This window comes from Cydia amplana, chromosome 10 (assembly GCF_948474715.1).
Source record: "Cydia amplana chromosome 10, ilCydAmpl1.1, whole genome shotgun sequence".
NCBI classification, from domain to species: Eukaryota; Metazoa; Arthropoda; class Insecta; order Lepidoptera; family Tortricidae; genus Cydia; species Cydia amplana.
The window spans coordinates 12766657-12784672 of NC_086078.1; the positions used below are offsets into that span (position 1 = coordinate 12766657).

At 45.2% G+C, this 18016-nt stretch overlaps 2 protein-coding genes across 2 annotated transcripts in view; both read right to left on the reverse strand.

Moving 5' to 3' along the window:
- Positions 1–18016, reverse strand: part of LOC134651488 (kelch-like protein 5) — a 32155-nt gene that overhangs the window by 6968 nt on the left and 7171 nt on the right. The window contains exons 8-9 of the mRNA XM_063506602.1: positions 17361–17521; positions 5056–5263 (exon numbers count right to left, since the gene is read on the reverse strand). Coding sequence (XP_063362672.1) covers positions 5056–5263; positions 17361–17521 — 369 coding nt within the window. The remainder of the gene's footprint in view (positions 1–5055; positions 5264–17360; positions 17522–18016) is intronic.
- Positions 257–2490, reverse strand: LOC134651388 (uncharacterized). The gene is made up of 2 exons (XM_063506484.1): positions 2271–2490; positions 257–2175 (listed from the first exon to the last, which is right to left on the reverse strand). Exon 2 carries the CDS (start codon positions 2078–2080, stop codon positions 932–934), a length of 1149 nt encoding a protein of 382 aa, XP_063362554.1. The 5' UTR covers positions 2081–2175; positions 2271–2490; the 3' UTR covers positions 257–931.

Sequence of the window (18016 nt, forward strand, 5' to 3'; positions counted from 1 at the left end):
TTTCTTGTTTTGACCATTAAATCCTCAACTAAAGGAAAAGGTTGTGATTGGGGAACCACGACTTTATTTAAATCCCGGAAATCTACACATAATCTAGACTTTCTCCCTTCTTCTCTTTTGTAGGCCAATGTTACCGGGGCTGCAAAAGGGCTATAAAACTCTTCAATCAAATTTTTTTTTAATAACATTGATACCTGCTGCTCTATTTCTTTTCTATCCTCAATGGTACATCTGTAGGGCCTCTTACTGCAATATCTATCTACTAACAAATCAATATGCGCCTCATAATCCTTCACAGTACCTACGTCATACTTGTCCCTAGCAAAAAGTGACGTATACTTGCTAATTAATTCGCTTATTTCCGTCTGCTGATGTATATCCAAGTGATCAACTGAAACACTAAAATTGTCAACTTCTATGTGTTCATTAAAATTTACATGACACTCGTAACTACCTTCATTTCCAATTTTCCCCAAATTACATATGTCTATATCCGTATTGTGCTGTTTTTGCCCTTCAAATTTGCTACCTGCTAAGCCAGGAATTATTTCTGCATCTCTGAAGGGTAAGACATCTTCAGCAACTTGTTCCCGAATGGGAATACTCTGTGAAATCTCCAATTTTTCATTTTGACACAATCTAAACTCTCGTATGCAGTCTAATCCTATTAAGAAATCGGAATCGAAGTTTTCTCCATCCATTACAAAAACATTTACCTTTTTTTCAATATCAAATATTTTTATCTTTAACGTTACCATTCCTTTTGATTTTCTAACGCCATTAATCGTCTTAAAGCCTGCACTACTTATACTACCAGTACTAGTGTTATTTTTCAAGGACAATAATCTTAAGTTTATCAAAGATACATTAGAACCTGGATCATAAACTCCTAACACTTTTAAAGTATCATTTATTAGCAAACTAATTTTGATTAATGGCGGAATGTCGAGTTTTTTGGATCAACCTCATTCAATTCGGTCTCCAAAGTGAAATTATTAACACTCCTTATTTGATCCCGTCTATCACCACTTTTATTTTTAAACCAGCATGAAGACTCCGGATGATATCTCTTTCCTCTATTTTCCTTTTCACACAATCTACAAGGTTCCTTCAGATTTTTGTCTTTCGCTTTATTATCAGAACCAACAATTTTTTTATCCCAAATTTTCTTTTCCACTAAATGTTCCAACCCTCTTATGTTACTAAATAAATCCTCAGTCTCCTTTAAGGTATTCCTATCAATCTTATCTGCTATGAAATTTGGCAACCCTATTGCAATGAGATCTATCAAAGTTGATTTATCCATATTTTTGTTCATCTCTAATAACATTCTTTCCTTTTTTAAAGCATATTCTAACAATGAGCCCTGTCTATATCTAAATAGTAGTGCATACCTGACTGGTGACCAACTTTTGTCCGCATAAGTCTCACAAAAGTTTTTTTTCCACAAGGACCATTCCGAATCAACTGTATGCTTTATTAGCATGGCACCATACCAGTCTTGACATGAATCATCTAAAAATAACCTAAGAGCTTCAATCCGCTTCGTATCTTCTTCTATTCCTAAGCGCGCACATTCAGCTTCAAATGTCATAATCCACTGCATTACATTAGACATCTTTCTTGTGAATTTCTCCATAACAAACTTCTCCTTTAAATTTTTCATGCTATTAGTTTTAGCCTTGTCACTTTTAATTTCAGCAAAACTTTCAAGAATCCTTGATAATGCCTCTTCGGATATTCCAGCCGCTGGAGTCAGTCCCTGGGTTGTCGATGCAATTTCTTCTAACAAGTATCCCTTAAACTGCATGTTACCATCCTCATCTCTGTAGCATTTAGTTATATCCGATGTCCCTGATATCCACACCTGCCTCTTGTCATGTCTCCTTCGCAATGTATTTTTTACTGTTTTGAATGTTTCTGTCGCCATAATCGCATCATGTAGCTTCACTGGTTGATATTGTTCAGGGATAACAAAGACATTCTTGCCAACATCCGTTATAGAGTTTACACAAATAATATTAGACTTCGGGTCGTCACTACTTGCTTTTACCTCAAACTCAAATCTCAATTTCTCCATCTTTGCCAATAAATAGCTGAGAATGTTGTTTTATAATGTGCGTTACGCACAGTATTTTCTATGCGGAGGCGAAATAAAAACAAAACTGTGTTGCTCTGAAAAGAGAATAGGTTTTTTTATTAACAATTACTTATTCCTAGCTTAGTACATTGACTACAGTTGAACTTAACTAAATATCTTAGGTACTCACCTGAAAAGAGAAACAACATTAAAGCTATTATTCCCCCAAGTATTTATTTCTAATTATCTATTGAATTATATTAATAATCTTATATACGATCGTTACAATGCACATTTTATGAACTCCGTTTGACATTCTGACGTTTAACCTGTCAACTGTCAATATGTCATTGACTGCCACAGATTAAGTCCAAACTGAGGAAAGATGAATGAAGTTAACAATGCTTCATTTACATTTACTTTGACAATCCGCCTCTATTTCAAATTCTCTTTGACATAGCTATATTATTAAAGACATAGGACATGTGAATGTGTAGTTGCAATATTAACTGTAGCGGCGTATACTGTAAGTTTAGTGCCTTTCACCGCAGGCGGCTTAGCCAACGTGACGATCGCTATCGCTTCGCCATCGAATCGCTTTGTGTCTCTATCACTCTTCCATATTAGTGTGACAGTTGCGTTGAAGCGCTGGTGGCCTAGCGGTAAGAGCGTGCGACTTTCAATCCGGAGGTCGCGGGTTCGAACCCCAGCTCGTACCAATGAGTTTTTCGGAACTTTTATGTACGAAATATCATTTGATATTTACCAGTCGCTTTTCGGTGAAGGAAAACATCGTGAGGAAACCGGACTAATCCCAATACGGGCCTAGTTTGGAAAGTCAGATGGCAGTTGCTTTCGTAAAAACTAGTGCCCACGCCGATTACTGGGATTAGTTGCCAACCGGACCCCAGGCTCCCATGAGCCGTGGCAAAATGCCGGGACAACGCGAGGAAGACGATGAGTGACAGTTGCGTTTCGTTCGCTACGTAGCGTTAGCGATTGGCATGTTGTCTACGGGGCCTGGATTCTGTAGTAAAAATCAAGTTACAGAGAGTAAGATAGGATAACTAACGCTGACTCCCCCTCGGCGGCGCGTCATGGGCGCGCAGTTGGTCCAGTGGGACGTAGCACTCGACGGAGCGCAGGCACGCGCCGCCGTCGCGGCCGCCCGCCGCGTAGAGGCGCCCGCGTAGCGCCGCCACGCCGCAAGTGCTACGGAACCCTAAAAAACTCACGCTGACTCCCCCTCGGCGGCGCGTCATGGGCGCGCAGTTGGTCCAGTGGTTGGTGGCCGGGTCGTAGCACTCGACGGAGCGCAGGCACGCGCCGCCGTCGCGGCCGCCCGCCGCGTAGAGGCGCCCGCGTAGCGCCGCCACGCCGCAAGTGCTACGGAACCCTAAAAAACTCACGCTGACTCCCCCTCGGCGGCGCGTCATGGGCGCGCAGTTGGTCCAGTGGTTGGTGGCCGGGTCGTAGCACTCGACGGAGCGCAGGCACGCGCCGCCGTCGCGGCCGCCCGCCGCGTAGAGGCGCCCGCGTAGCGCCGCCACGCCGCAAGTGCTACGGAACCCTAAAAAACTCACGCTGACTCCCCCTCGGCGGCGCGTCATGGGCGCGCAGTTGGTCCAGTGGTTGGTGGCCGGGTCGTAGCACTCGACGGAGCGCAGGCACGCGCCGCCGTCGCGGCCGCCCGCCGCGTAGAGGCGCCCGCGTAGCGCCGCCACGCCGCAAGTGCTACGGAACCCTAAAAAACTCACGCTGACTCCCCCTCGGCGGCGCGTCATGGGCGCGCAGTTGGTCCAGTGGTTGGTGGCCGGGTCGTAGCACTCGACGGAGCGCAGGCACGCGCCGCCGTCGCGGCCGCCCGCCGCGTAGAGGCGCCCGCGTAGCGCCGCCACGCCGCAAGTGCTACGGAACCCTAAAAAACTCACGCTGACTCCCCCTCGGCGGCGCGTCATGGGCGCGCAGTTGGTCCAGTGGTTGGTGGCCGGGTCGTAGCACTCGACGGAGCGCAGGCACGCGCCGCCGTCGCGGCCGCCCGCCGCGTAGAGGCGCCCGCGTAGCGCCGCCACGCCGCAAGTGCTACGGAACCCTAAAAAACTCACGCTGACTCCCCCTCGGCGGCGCGTCATGGGCGCGCAGTTGGTCCAGTGGTTGGTGGCCGGGTCGTAGCACTCGACGGAGCGCAGGCACGCGCCGCCGTCGCGGCCGCCCGCCGCGTAGAGGCGCCCGCGTAGCGCCGCCACGCCGCAAGTGCTACGGAACCCTAAAAAACTCACGCTGACTCCCCCTCGGCGGCGCGTCATGGGCGCGCAGTTGGTCCAGTGGTTGGTGGCCGGGTCGTAGCACTCGACGGAGCGCAGGCACGCGCCGCCGTCGCGGCCGCCCGCCGCGTAGAGGCGCCCGCGTAGCGCCTCCACGCCGCAAGTGCTACGGAACCCTAAAAAACTCACGCTGACTCCCCCTCGGCGGCGCGTCATGGGCGCGCAGTTGGTCCAGTGGTTGGTGGCCGGGTCGTAGCACTCGACGGAGCGCAGGCACGCGCCGCCGTCGCGGCCGCCCGCCGCGTAGAGGCGCCCGCGTAGCGCCGCCACGCCGCAAGTGCTACGGAACCCTAAAAAACTCACGCTGACTCCCCCTCGGCGGCGCGTCATGGGCGCGCAGTTGGTCCAGTGGTTGGTGGCCGGGTCGTAGCACTCGACGGAGCGCAGGCACGCGCCGCCGTCGCGGCCGCCCGCCGCGTAGAGGCGCCCGCGTAGCGCCGCCACGCCGCAAGTGCTACGGAACCCTAAAAAACTCACGCTGACTCCCCCTCGGCGGCGCGTCATGGGCGCGCAGTTGGTCCAGTGGTTGGTGGCTGGGTCGTAGCACTCGACGGAGCGCAGGCACGCGCCGCCGTCGCGGCCGCCCGCCGCGTAGAGGCGCCCGCGTAGCGCCGCCACGCCGCAAGTGCTACGGAACCCTAAAAAACTCACGCTGACTCCCCCTCGGCGGCGCGTCATGGGCGCGCAGTTGGTCCAGTGGTTGGTGGCCGGGTCGTAGCACTCGACGGAGCGCAGGCACGCGCCGCCGTCGCGGCCGCCCGCCGCGTAGAGGCGCCCGCGTAGCGCCGCTACGCCGCAAGTGCTACGCGCGCCCGACATCGGCGACACCATCGTCCAGGTGCGCGAGCACGCGTCCCATCTGTCCGAGTAAACGTGATCTTATTGCATTTCACGTACAATAGTAGGTACATTACGATACAAGTGCGAAAAGTAGAAAATTCGCAACGAGTGGCGATAAATTGAAACACGACACGAGTTGCGAATTACCTTTTCGCACGTGTATTGTACAGTGTTTTACAATACATATCCTAGAAAAAATTATTAATAACCGACTTGTTCAATATCTCGAGAAGAATGCCTTTTTGGCAAAGACACAGTTTGGTTTTAGGCCAAAATTATCAACCGCAGATGCTGTACACGAATTGACTGACTATTTAGTTCAGGAATTAGACAAGGGTAACAAGACAATTGGCATCTTCCTGGACCTCGCAAAAGCATTTGACACTGTTTCTACTCCCATTTTACTGCACAAGCTCGAAACACTAGGTATTAGAGGAACACAGCATAGATTAATCGCGAGCTACCTAGACGGACGTACTCAATGCGTAAAAATAGATAACATTATAAGTTCCGATTTAGAAAACACTCCTTTTGGCTTGCCCCAAGGCAGCGTTTTGGCCTCGACCCTATTTTTGATTTATATTAATGACCTATGCAACCTAAAAATAGATAGTGGCAAAATCATTTCCTACGCAGATGACACTGCCCTACTTTTTTCCGCAAAGTCAACAAACGAGGCCTACGAGTACGCTCAACGCGGATTTGATGCTGTAACTAACTGGCTAAAACTGCATCTACTAACACTGAACTCCGACAAAACGAATTTTATTAGATTTTCCATGCGGAAAACAGATCCGGTCGCACATAACCTCAAACTTTACGCACATAACTGTAAGGAAAACTCGAATAATCTCTGCTCATGTCAATCTCTAGCTTGTAACGTTAAGGGGGAAGTACGTCCCTGTTGGTAGGGGAGGTAAAAGAAGTACTACCAACTCGTTAACAAATTAAGTATTTATTAAAATAAAAAAACTAAGTTTGGAATAGGGTCGTGGGTGGTCAAGGCCCGTCTAAATTTGCACCCGAGATCCGGTACTGCCCTGGCTGGTCGAGGGTCCGCAGCAGGTGGGTGTCACTCGACAGCGCTGAAGAGGAGCAGGGGCGACGGCGGGCGAACGGCTATGGCTCCAACCCTGCCGTCGAGGTGGTGATGGTGTTTGTCGGCCGACGGTCTTGAATTTAAAATGTTCCGACGCACCCTGTGGATTTTCAGATGTCTTAGTAAGGTGTTCCTGCTCGCTCTGCTTTTGTGAACACCCTGTGATGATGATGATGGGACCATGGGGAAGCCGGTGCACCATAAGCAGAAAGCGTGTTTGTGTTCACAAGCAGAGCGGAGTTACAAAAACGAAGGAAAAGCACAGAGTAAAGAAAGAAAGAAGAACAAAGAACAAAGAAGTGAATTTAAATAAGTAGGAGGGTACGTACACATACTTACTCGTACCCGCCACTACGAGAACAAAGGAAATTGCTAGATCATTCTGGAGCTAAAAGCATTTAGCAAAAGATGGAATGGAACGTAAGATTAAATTTAGGTTTTGCGATTAATATGAATCGAATAACAAACTACTTTAACACTAAAGCTACTTATTCTTATTTAATGAAACGTTCAACACTTTGCACTTACCAATACGTGGGTGCGGGGAAACTTATATGTGCGAATACGTCGCAAAGCAGATTATTATCACGAATAGGTGTCCGCGCTCACCATAATAAATATTTGTACCGCGCGCTAGACGACACGGGCTTCCCCGTGTGCGCAACGGCACATCCGTATACGACGGCGAGGTGGCGCGGACTGAATCGCCAGTGGTCAACGGGAGGGGACAAGCGCGCGCGCAGCCGCTTCTCGATCCTTCCATGACGTCAATCAATGAACCGGTCGCGAGTACAGTCCGTACGAATAAAGTGTCATGCATTGTAAAAACTATCTATGTATTGTATATATTACTTATGATAATTTATGTCTTACTTTACAATAGTAAAGTAGAATAAGATGATTACTGTAAATATAAAATTGATTAATATATAAAATTGTACAAATAAATAATTAGTTCATTTCCATAAATAATAATTGATTAAAATAAAAGTAAAATAATTAAAATCTATTCTAAATAAGTTATTTTTTATTTAAATTTAATTTATTTAATATGTAAAAATAATAAAATCTAAGCTTATAATTAAAACATGTACGTACAACGTTACATTACCCCCTCGCGCCGGAAAAGGATTTTTTCCTTAGAATAAAATCCGTGCAGTATACGTTTGCGTACTTGCATTTACTATTTCATTCCATCTCTCATACATCACGCAATCGTAAAAATACATCAGTATCTGGTTTTATAACTGCAGATGCTGATGCGACCAAACATTTGCAGGTTACCAGCTATCGTTCAACTGGAAACCAATACAAATAAATTTTGTGCACTAAATGACAGGTGTTAAGCGCGAACTGGCAATGAATGTAACAATTTTAGACGACATAAACTAAAAAAAAAACTCTAACTGTCCTCGGAAAGAAACAAAAATCCTAAAATGTAGAACCTTGTTTCCGCAAGTCCTAGACAGTAAACCCCAGAGTCTCCGGTCTTTTGACAAGACAAAACTTCGACAGGAAACTGCATATCTTTTTAAATTACAAAATAATAATAATAAATATAATAAAAATAACGTGCAAAATGGCAACCGTGGAAAGTGTTGAACGCTTGGTTTTAACTAACACTACTCCGCCTGTTACAATAATAAACTACGTAACGTTTTGGTTGGCAAAAAAAAAAATTCAAGCTAAAAATCAAAAATTAAAAATAAACATTCACAAAAATAAAAACAGAAAAAGCATTAATTATTGCAACTAGTGTGTACCACAAGACAACAAAATAAAATATTGCACAAGAAAAAATATTCATCAAATATTTGACTGACAGTACTAGACTACACTGCACTAGCACAGGATGATTTAAAAATCCAATATAAATTAAGACACACAAAATGAATTATATTATTATAGAATGTTAAAATTACAATTTGATTATTAATAAATAATTAAAATTATTATTATTATTGGGGTACACCTTAGTTACATGCAACCAAAAAAAAAACAACGTTTCACAAAAATAAAAACAACAAACACACATAAATTCTGCGGGGCAAATCTAGACCAGACCACGTTTAAGGGCGCCAATGTAACGTTAAGGGGGAAGTACGTCCCTGTTGGTAGGGGAGGTAAAAGAAGTACTACCAACTCGTTAACAAATTAAGTATTTATTAAAATAAAAAAACTAAGTTTGGAATAGGGTCGTGGGTGGTCAAGGCCCGTCTAAATTTGCACCCGAGATCCGGTACTGCCCTGGCTGGTCGAGGGTCCGCAGCAGGTGGGTGTCACTCGACAGCGCTGAAGAGGAGCAGGGGCGACGGCGGGCGAACGGCTATGGCTCCAACCCTGCCGTCGAGGTGGTGATGGTGTTTGTCGGCCGACGGTCTTGAATTTAAAATGTTCCGACGCACCCTGTGGATTTTCAGATGTCTTAGTAAGGTGTTCCTGCTCGCTCTGCTTTTGTGAACACCCTGTGATGATGATGATGGGACCATGGGGAAGCCGGTGCACCATAAGCAGAAAGCGTGTTTGTGTTCACAAGCAGAGCGGAGTTACAAAAACGAAGGAAAAGCACAGAGTAAAGAAAGAAAGAAGAACAAAGAACAAAGAAGTGAATTTAAATAAGTAGGAGGGTACGTACACATACTTACTCGTACCCGCCACTACGAGAACAAAGGAAATTGCTAGATCATTCTGGAGCTAAAAGCATTTAGCAAAAGATGGAATGGAACGTAAGATTAAATTTAGGTTTTGCGATTAATATGAATCGAATAACAAACTACTTTAACACTAAAGCTACTTATTCTTATTTAATGAAACGTTCAACACTTTGCACTTACCAATACGTGGGTGCGGGGAAACTTATATGTGCGAATACGTCGCAAAGCAGATTATTATCACGAATAGGTGTCCGCGCTCACCATAATAAATATTTGTACCGCGCGCTAGACGACACGGGCTTCCCCGTGTGCGCAACGGCACATCCGTATACGACGGCGAGGTGGCGCGGACTGAATCGCCAGTGGTCAACGGGAGGGGACAAGCGCGCGCGCAGCCGCTTCTCGATCCTTCCATGACGTCAATCAATGAACCGGTCGCGAGTACAGTCCGTACGAATAAAGTGTCATGCATTGTAAAAACTATCTATGTATTGTATATATTACTTATGATAATTTATGTCTTACTTTACAATAGTAAAGTAGAATAAGATGATTACTGTAAATATAAAATTGATTAATATATAAAATTGTACAAATAAATAATTAGTTCATTTCCATAAATAATAATTGATTAAAATAAAAGTAAAATAATTAAAATCTATTCTAAATAAGTTATTTTTTATTTAAATTTAATTTATTTAATATGTAAAAATAATAAAATCTAAGCTTATAATTAAAACATGTACGTACAACGTTACAAGCTATTACTGACAAAATCAAGTATTTGGGAGTCATGATAGACGAAACCCTCTCTTTTAAATATCACATTGAAGCATTGTGCAATAGAGTTCGAAAGTTAATGTTTATATTTAAAAAACTTCGTTCAATCGCTGATTCAAATTTAATCAAACAAGTATACTTTGCGCTATGTCAATCGATACTAACTTACTGCATCTCGTCTTGGGGTGGCACAGCTAAAACTACACTACTAACCCTAGAAAGAGCTCAAAGAGCCTTATTAAAGGTAGCCACTTCCCGCCCATTCCTATACCCTACTGACCTCCTTTATAAATCATGTGAAGTACTAACTGTTCGTCAATTATATATATTAAGCACAGTACTAAAGCAGCACGCCAGAACTCCTTTCAACACTGATTATAGAAATAAAAGGCGCAAAGATATTATATGCATGCAAACCGTACAAAGAAAATACGTATTTTCATCTAGATTCTTTGTCTTTTTGGGCCCATTTTTGTACAACAGGTTAAATGCAACACTAGACTTATACCCACTTAGCTATGCTTGTTGCAAGAATACTCTACGACGCGCCTTTCAAAAAATGACGTACGATGATACAGAGAACTTACTAATAGTCGTAAAATGATTACCTACTGCCTACTGTATTCTGATATTTAATACTTAAGAACCTACTTTTTTGTTTAGGTAATAAGACCTATATTGTGTACTACTTATAGTTTATAATTAAGTGAATAATTAATAAATAGTTAATATTGTCCTTCGCTGCCTGAAACACAGGGAATCCTAGTTCAGGCATTTGTAAATCACTTGTCTTTATAAATACTTAGTCTTTAAGAGCAACCACTGTACTATACTTTTCTCAATAAATTATTTGTATTTGTATTTGTATATAGCCCTTTAAGAGCCCATCAACGTGCACACTAGCGCCACTGCTAAATAATCGTGATTATTTAAATTTAACGAAAGATATTTAAAAAAAGGGGGCCGCTACGTACTGTATCTACTGCTGGATTCGTCAATCTATGCGTCCAAAGTATTCAAAACGTACTTTAATACATGTAAGATACAGTACGTAGCGGCCCCCTTTTTTTTAAATATCTCTCGTTAAATTTAAATAATCACGATTATTTAGCAGTGGCGCTAGTGTGCACGTTGATGGGCTCTTAAATTTTCTACATACGCACGTAGGTATAGTGCTAGTCAAAGAGAATTAAATCACTATAGTGCTAGTTACCGTACTAGGGCGGTGTATGTACTGTAAAGGATCTTAATGCCAATTAAAGAATCTCACCGCTCGACGGAGTTGAGATAGATCCAGCCGTCGTGTCCGCCGACGGCGTACACGGGCGAGTTGGGTCCGTCGCCCAGCACCGCCACCCCGAGCCCGTGCCGGTGCGTGTTCATCGGCGCTATCGCAGGGACCCGCCCGCTATCCCTTATAGAGGGTTTTGTAAGGGTATTGCATAAGGCTTAACTCACCATACCCTTTGCCAGACGATACCCTTTCATTAAGCCTTTAAAACCCTTATATAAAGCTAGCCCATTTGAGTAATCGGTAGCCCAATACCCTTACAAAACCCTTATCATCCGCTCCGCATATGGCTTATAAGGGCTACCCTTATACCCTTATATAAGGGAAGCCCTTTCAGCATATAAGCGTGCTAATTTAAACCGTCTACCTTGTTCATAAAACACACATTACTTCGAATCCGAGCGATCGTCGGCGACGGCGGTTTGATGTGAGCGGCTTTCGCGCGCTTCCAAATGATCGAAGCCGCTCTTGTTGAAATACGGTTCAATTTTCAATGGCAAAGAGTTGTGATTGGTTGTTGCTTTTCTCGGGTCGAGCGCATCGTCACGGCGCTTTAGTGTTAGACACGTGCCGATGTTATCAATAACTCCCGTTGCAAATAATATACCTATTGCTACTGATTACGAATCAAACTTAGAATAAAAAAACCTACGATGCCAAAACCGAAAGTTGACGCCGTTCACCGGTATTTTATATATGACTAGCTGTTTCCCGCGACTTCTTACGCGTGGATTTGTATATTGGTAGTTATATATTCTACATTAGCTAAGAACATTATGCAACAAACAAAAGATAGCAGTAGGGACGGTTAATCATATTTTGTTAATTAGGTATTCTTCAACGCATGAGATTTGTCTTTCACAACCTGGCTACGATGTTTCAAGCCACAAACTGAATAAAATTGTTCTCGATATAATCCCTCTCAACCCCCAGAAGATTTTCAAGACGACTATTTAATAAATCCTACTAAGTACTCATTAACCGCTTTCAAAAAAAAGGAGGTTCTCAGTTTGACCCGTATGTATGTATATTTATTTGTTCGCGATTATCTCGCGTTTGGCTGAACCGATTTTGATGCGGTTTTCAGAAAAGTGTTTGTTACATTCTGGAGAAGGTTTTAGTATACATAGATCTGAGCTGATGCTGAACCCTGGCTGTTCCTAGTGGAACTCAGGTTTGGTGCAACATAGGCAGGCTGTTTTGGTCATCCGACACGCCTTGATGAGAACTTGGGAGAGCAGTACCTACCCAAGATAGAGCTGATGCTGAACCCTGGATGTACCTAGTGGAACTCAGGATGTACTCAGGTTTGGTGCAACATAGGCCCACGCTATTTTGGTCATCCGTCACCTCTTGATGAACACTTGGGAGAGCAGTACCCAAGATAGAGCTGATCCTGTACCCTGGCTGTACCTAGTGGAACTCAGGTTTGGTGCAACATAGGCCCAAGCTATTTTGGTCATCCGTCACATCTTGATGAGCACTTGGGAGAGCAGTACCCAAGATAGAGCTGATGCTGAACCCTGGCTGTACCTAGTGGAACTCAGGTTTGGTACAACGTAGGCCCACGCTATTTTGGGCATTCGTCACATCTTGATGAGCACTTGGGAGAGCAGTACCCAAGATAGAGCTGATGCTGAACCCTGGATGTACCTAGTGGAACTCAGGTTTGGTGCAACATAGGCCAACGCTATTTTGATCATCCGTCATATTTTGATGAGCACTTGGGAGAGCAGTACCCGAAATAGAGCTGATGCTGAACCCTGGCTGTACCTAGTGGAACAGGTTTATTGCAACACAGGCCCACGCTATTTTGGTCATCCGTCACATCTTGATGAGCACTTGAGAGAACAGTACCCAAGATAGAGCTGATGCTGAACCCTGGCTGTACCTAGTGGAACTCAGGTTTGATGCAACATAGGCCCACGCTATTTTGGTCATCCGTCACCTCTTGATGAATACTTGGGAGAGCAGTACCCAAGATAGAGCTGATCCTGTACCCTGGCTGTACCTAGTGGAACTCAGGTTTGGTGCAACATAGGCCAACGCTATTTTGATCATCCGTCATATCTTGATGAGCACTTGGGAGAGCAGTACCCGAAATAAAGCTGATGCTGAACCCTGGCTGTACCTAGTGGAACTCAGGTTTGGTACAACATAGGTCCACGCTATTTTGGGCATTCGTCGCATCTTGATGAGCACTTGGGAGAGCAGTACCCGAAATAAAGTTGATGCTGAACCCTCGCTGTACCTAGTGGAACTCAGGTTTGTTGCAACATAGGCCCACGCTATTTTGGTCATCCGTCACATCTTGATGAGCACTTGGGAGAGCAGTACCCGAAAAAGAGCTGATGCTGAACCCTGGCTGTACCTAGTGGAACTCAGGTTTGTTGCAACATAGGCCCACACTATTTTGGTCATCCGTCACATCTTGATGAGCACTTGAGAGAGCAGTACCCAAGATAGAGCTGATGCTGAACCCTGGCTGTACCTAGTGGAACTCAGGTTTGATGCAACATAGGCCCACGTTATTTTGGTCATCCGTCACATCTTGATGAGTACTTGGGAGAGCAGTACCCAAGATAAAGCTGATGCTGAACCCTAGCTGTACCTAGTGGAGCTCAGGTTTGGTGCAACATAGGCCCACGCTATTTTGGTCATCCGTCACATCTTGATGAGCACTTGGGAGAGCAGTACCTAAGATAGAGCTGATGCTGAACCCTGGCTATACCTAGTGGAACTCAGGTTTGGTGCAACATAGGCACACTTTGTTTTGGTTAACCGACTTGTCGTCGTGTGCCTATGTTGCAGAGTTCCACTAGGTGGGTCGATCAACTTTTTTCAAACTGCCTGCGGTTTCCAGAAAAGTGTTTGTTACAGTCTGGAGAAGATTTGAAAAACCAATCGGACCCGGTAGGTGGCGATGCTATCGGTATACCTACCAAGAAATTTAAGTTGCTGAAACCGATTTAGACAAAATAGTGGGAGTGGGAGTCGGACTCGGACTCGGACTGGGACTGGGACTGGGACTGGAAGTGGGAGTGGTAGTGGCAGTGGGAGTGGGAGCAATATATGTACATACAAATCGTTTGGCACCGAAATGTCATATTGTGTTTTGTCGCGATTATCATCGAGTTAGGCCATCACCAACATTAGTAGGTAGTTACTTACTAGCCCAAAACTAAATGGAGAGCTTAACAAACTATAATTTTAGCCCAAAACCTGAAGTAAATGAAGTACCTATCACTAAAAAGTAAAAAATAAAATAAATAAATAAGAATAAAAAAATAAAAATAAACAAAAAGAAAACCAAAACAAAATAACTAGATACCTACTGAATTACACTAAAACTAAGTGGAGAGCCTAACAAACTAGTATTTTAGCCCAAAACCTAAAATAACGGAAGTACTTATCACTAAAAAGTAAAAAATAAAATAAGTAAATAAAATAAACAAAAAGAAAACCATAACAAAATAACATAATATAACTTCTTAAAAAAAAGCCTTCAAAAAACCAACCCACTGAAAAGCACAAAATAATTTTTATATGGCACCCCTATACGTGTCCAGTCCCTATCCTGTCGTAAACCAAATTTCTGCCATAAAGTAATTAATACCAAAATAGTAGGTTTTACCAAACCTGAGTTCCACTAGGTACATCCAGGGTTAAGCATCAGTTCTATCTTGGGTACTGCTCTCCCAAGTACTCATCAAGACGATTCGAATGACCAAAACAGAGTGTGCCTATGTTGCACCAAACCTCAGTTCCACTAGGTACAGCCAGGGTTCAGCACCAGCTCTATCTTGGGTACTGCTCTCCCAAGTGCTCATCAAGATATGACGGATGACCAACATAGCGTGGGCCTATGTTGCAACAAACCTGAATTCCACTAGGTACAGCAAGGGTACAGCAACAGCTCTATCTTGGGTACTGCTCTCCCAAGTACTCATCAAGACGAGTCGGATGACCAAATCAGAGTGTGCCTATGTTGCACCAAACCTGAGATCCACTAGGTATAGCCAGGGTTCAGCATCAGCTCTATCTTGGGTACTGCTCTTCCAAGTGCTCATCAAATGACCAAAATAGCGTGGGCATATATTGCACCAAACCTGAGTTCCACTAGGTACAGCCAGGGTTCAGCATCAGCTCTATCTTGGGTACTGCTCTCCCAAGTGCTCATCAAGACGTGTCGGATGACCAAAACAGCGTGTGCGTATGTTGCACCAAACCTGAGTTCCACTAGATACAGCCAGGGTTCAGCATCAGCTCGGATCTAGGTATACTAAAACCTTCTCCAGAAAGTAAGAAAAACTTTTCTGAAAACCGCATCAAAATCGGTTCAGCCAAACGCGAGATAATCGCGAACAAATACATATACACACATACGGGTCAAACTGAGAACCTCCTTTTTTTTTGAAGTCGGTTAAAAATAGCCAGGGAGGCTCGCGGGCCGCAAGTGACGGGTTCACGAGCCGCAGATTGCCGACCGCCGGGTTAGGGGCTGAAACTGCGTAGCCAGGTTGTGAAAGACAAATCTCATGCGTTGTATAATAATTAAATTAACAAATGATTAACCGTCCCTACTGCTATCTTTTGCTGCATAATGTTCTAAGCTACTCTGTAGAATATAAATAACCACCAATATACAAATCCACGCGTACGAAGTCGCGGGCAACAGCTAGTTTATATATATATGTCACCGTAAAATTGTAAACACTCGTCATATTATAATCTCGCTAGGTACATTATGAACTGACGGTAGGGAGATTATAATCTAACCTAACCTAACCTACGTTAGATTATAAACTAACGGGTTCACAATCTTACGGTGTCATATATATATATAGATAGATGTGGAAACGAACAAAAGCCAATGTAAATTATGCGGCAACAAGCTGAAGGTAAGGATGTTGTATTTTTATTCTTTTACAAGTTAACATCACTCACTCTCACATTCATTGTTTCTTAAACCTTAAACCACGACGATAACCTATACAATCATTCCATTCCATTTTCTTTCCTTTTCATACACTAGCGTAGATATATACTAATCCTGCCTCTTTCACGCAAGGCTAAACTACGACAATACTAAAGGGAAAGCTTTATAAAAAGCGCTTAATGATAAGGGTAACCCTTATTAAGGGATTGCAAGGCGTATAGACTAGCGGTAAGCAATTGCAAAGGGCTAGCCTTATTTTTGGCTGAGCTTTTCGGTAAGGGTAAGTCAAATGAATGGGCTTGCAGTTCAAAATGGAGAGTCTTATAATGTGTTAGCCGTGTGTAAGGGACGCCCATTGAAAGGCTTTTCTCGCGGAAAGGGTTGATCGGTCCCTGCGCTATCGTGTCCCACGTGAGCGACGTCAGGTCCAAAACACTCCTCCTACAAGCAAAACTCACCGCTCGACTGAGTTGAGATAGATCCAGCCGTCGTGTCCGCCGACGGCGTACACGGGCGAGTTGGGTCCGTCGCCCAGCACCGCCACCCCGAGCCCGTGCCGGTGCGTGTTCATCGGCGCTATCGTGTCCCACGTGAGCGACGTCAGGTCCAAAACACTCCTCCTACAAGCAAAACTCACCGCTCGACGGAGTTGAGATAGATCCAGCCGTCGTGTCCGCCGACGGCGTACACGGGCGAGTTGGGTCCGTCGCCCAGCACCGCCACCCCGAGCCCGTGCCGGTGCGTGTTCATCGGCGCTATCGTGTCCCACGTGAGCGACGTCAGGTCCAAAACACTCCACCTACAAGCAAAACTCACCGCTCGACGGAGTTGAGATAGATCCAGCCGTCGTGTCCGCCGACGGCGTACACGGGCGAGTTGGGTCCGTCGCCCAGCACCGCCACCCCGAGCCCGTGCCGGTGCGTGTTCATCGGCGCTATCGTGCTCCACGTGAGCGACGTCAGGTCCCAAACACTCCACCTACAAGCAAAACTCACCGCTCGACGGAGTTGAGATAGATCCAGCCGTCGTGTCCGCCGACGGCGTACACGGGCGAGTTGGGTCCGTCGCCCAGCACCGCCACCCCGAGCCCGTGCCGGTGCGTGTTCATCGGCGCTATCGTGTCCCACGTGAGCGACGTCAGGTCCAAAACACTCCACCTACAAGCAAAACTCACCGCTCGACGGAGTTGAGATAGATCCAGCCGTCGTGTCCGCCGACGGCGTACACGGGCGAGTTGGGTCCGTCGCCCAGCACCGCCACCCCGAGCCCGTGCCGGTGCGTGTTCATCGGCGCTATCGTGTCCCACGTGAGCGACGTCAGGTCCAAAACACTCCACCTACAAGCAAAACTCACCGCTCGACGGAGTTGAGATAGATCCAGCCGTCGTGTCCGCCGACGGCGTACACGGGCGAGTTGGGTCCGTCGCCCAGCACCGCCACCCCGAGCCCGTGCCGGTGCGTGTTCATCGGCGCTATCGTGCTCCACGTGAGCGACGTCAGGTCGAAACACTCCACCTACAAGCACAGAATAAATACTAGTACTAAGTACAAAAGACTGACTGTCTAACAAAACGCGTCTGTTACGATCAGCACAGATATGGCCGCTAGGTGGCGATAGCGCCACGCGCGGCTTATAGCTTTCCCCAAAATTGGGGCCGAACGGATGTACTTTTAGCTATCTGTAGCAAAGAGACAAAATCGCGCAGTGAAACACGCCTGCTACAAGCAAAACAATAGATCGACCGTGATGTGATGTGCTGATGTGAAAATATTGGATGTAGTCGCGAAAAATGTATATTTGACAGTTATGAATTCATCCTTACTTATATTTATTAAGCTAAGACCACAGAACATATCAGAGGTTAGAACGGCTATTGCGCGCAGTTAGTATCGGAACCGGTGTCGCCGCTCGTTCCTCTCCACATTTCCACATTTCTCGCGCAACGGTAGTAAAAACTTGTGTGCCTGGTGAATGGATACGCCTCCTTTAGACAGTTTTTTTATTTTTAT

Excerpts from the sequence above, each read along its gene's own strand:
- LOC134651388 (XM_063506484.1), bottom strand. The coding sequence starts at position 2,080 with ATGGAGAAATTGAGATTTGAGTTTGAGGTAAAAGCAAGTAGTGACGAC.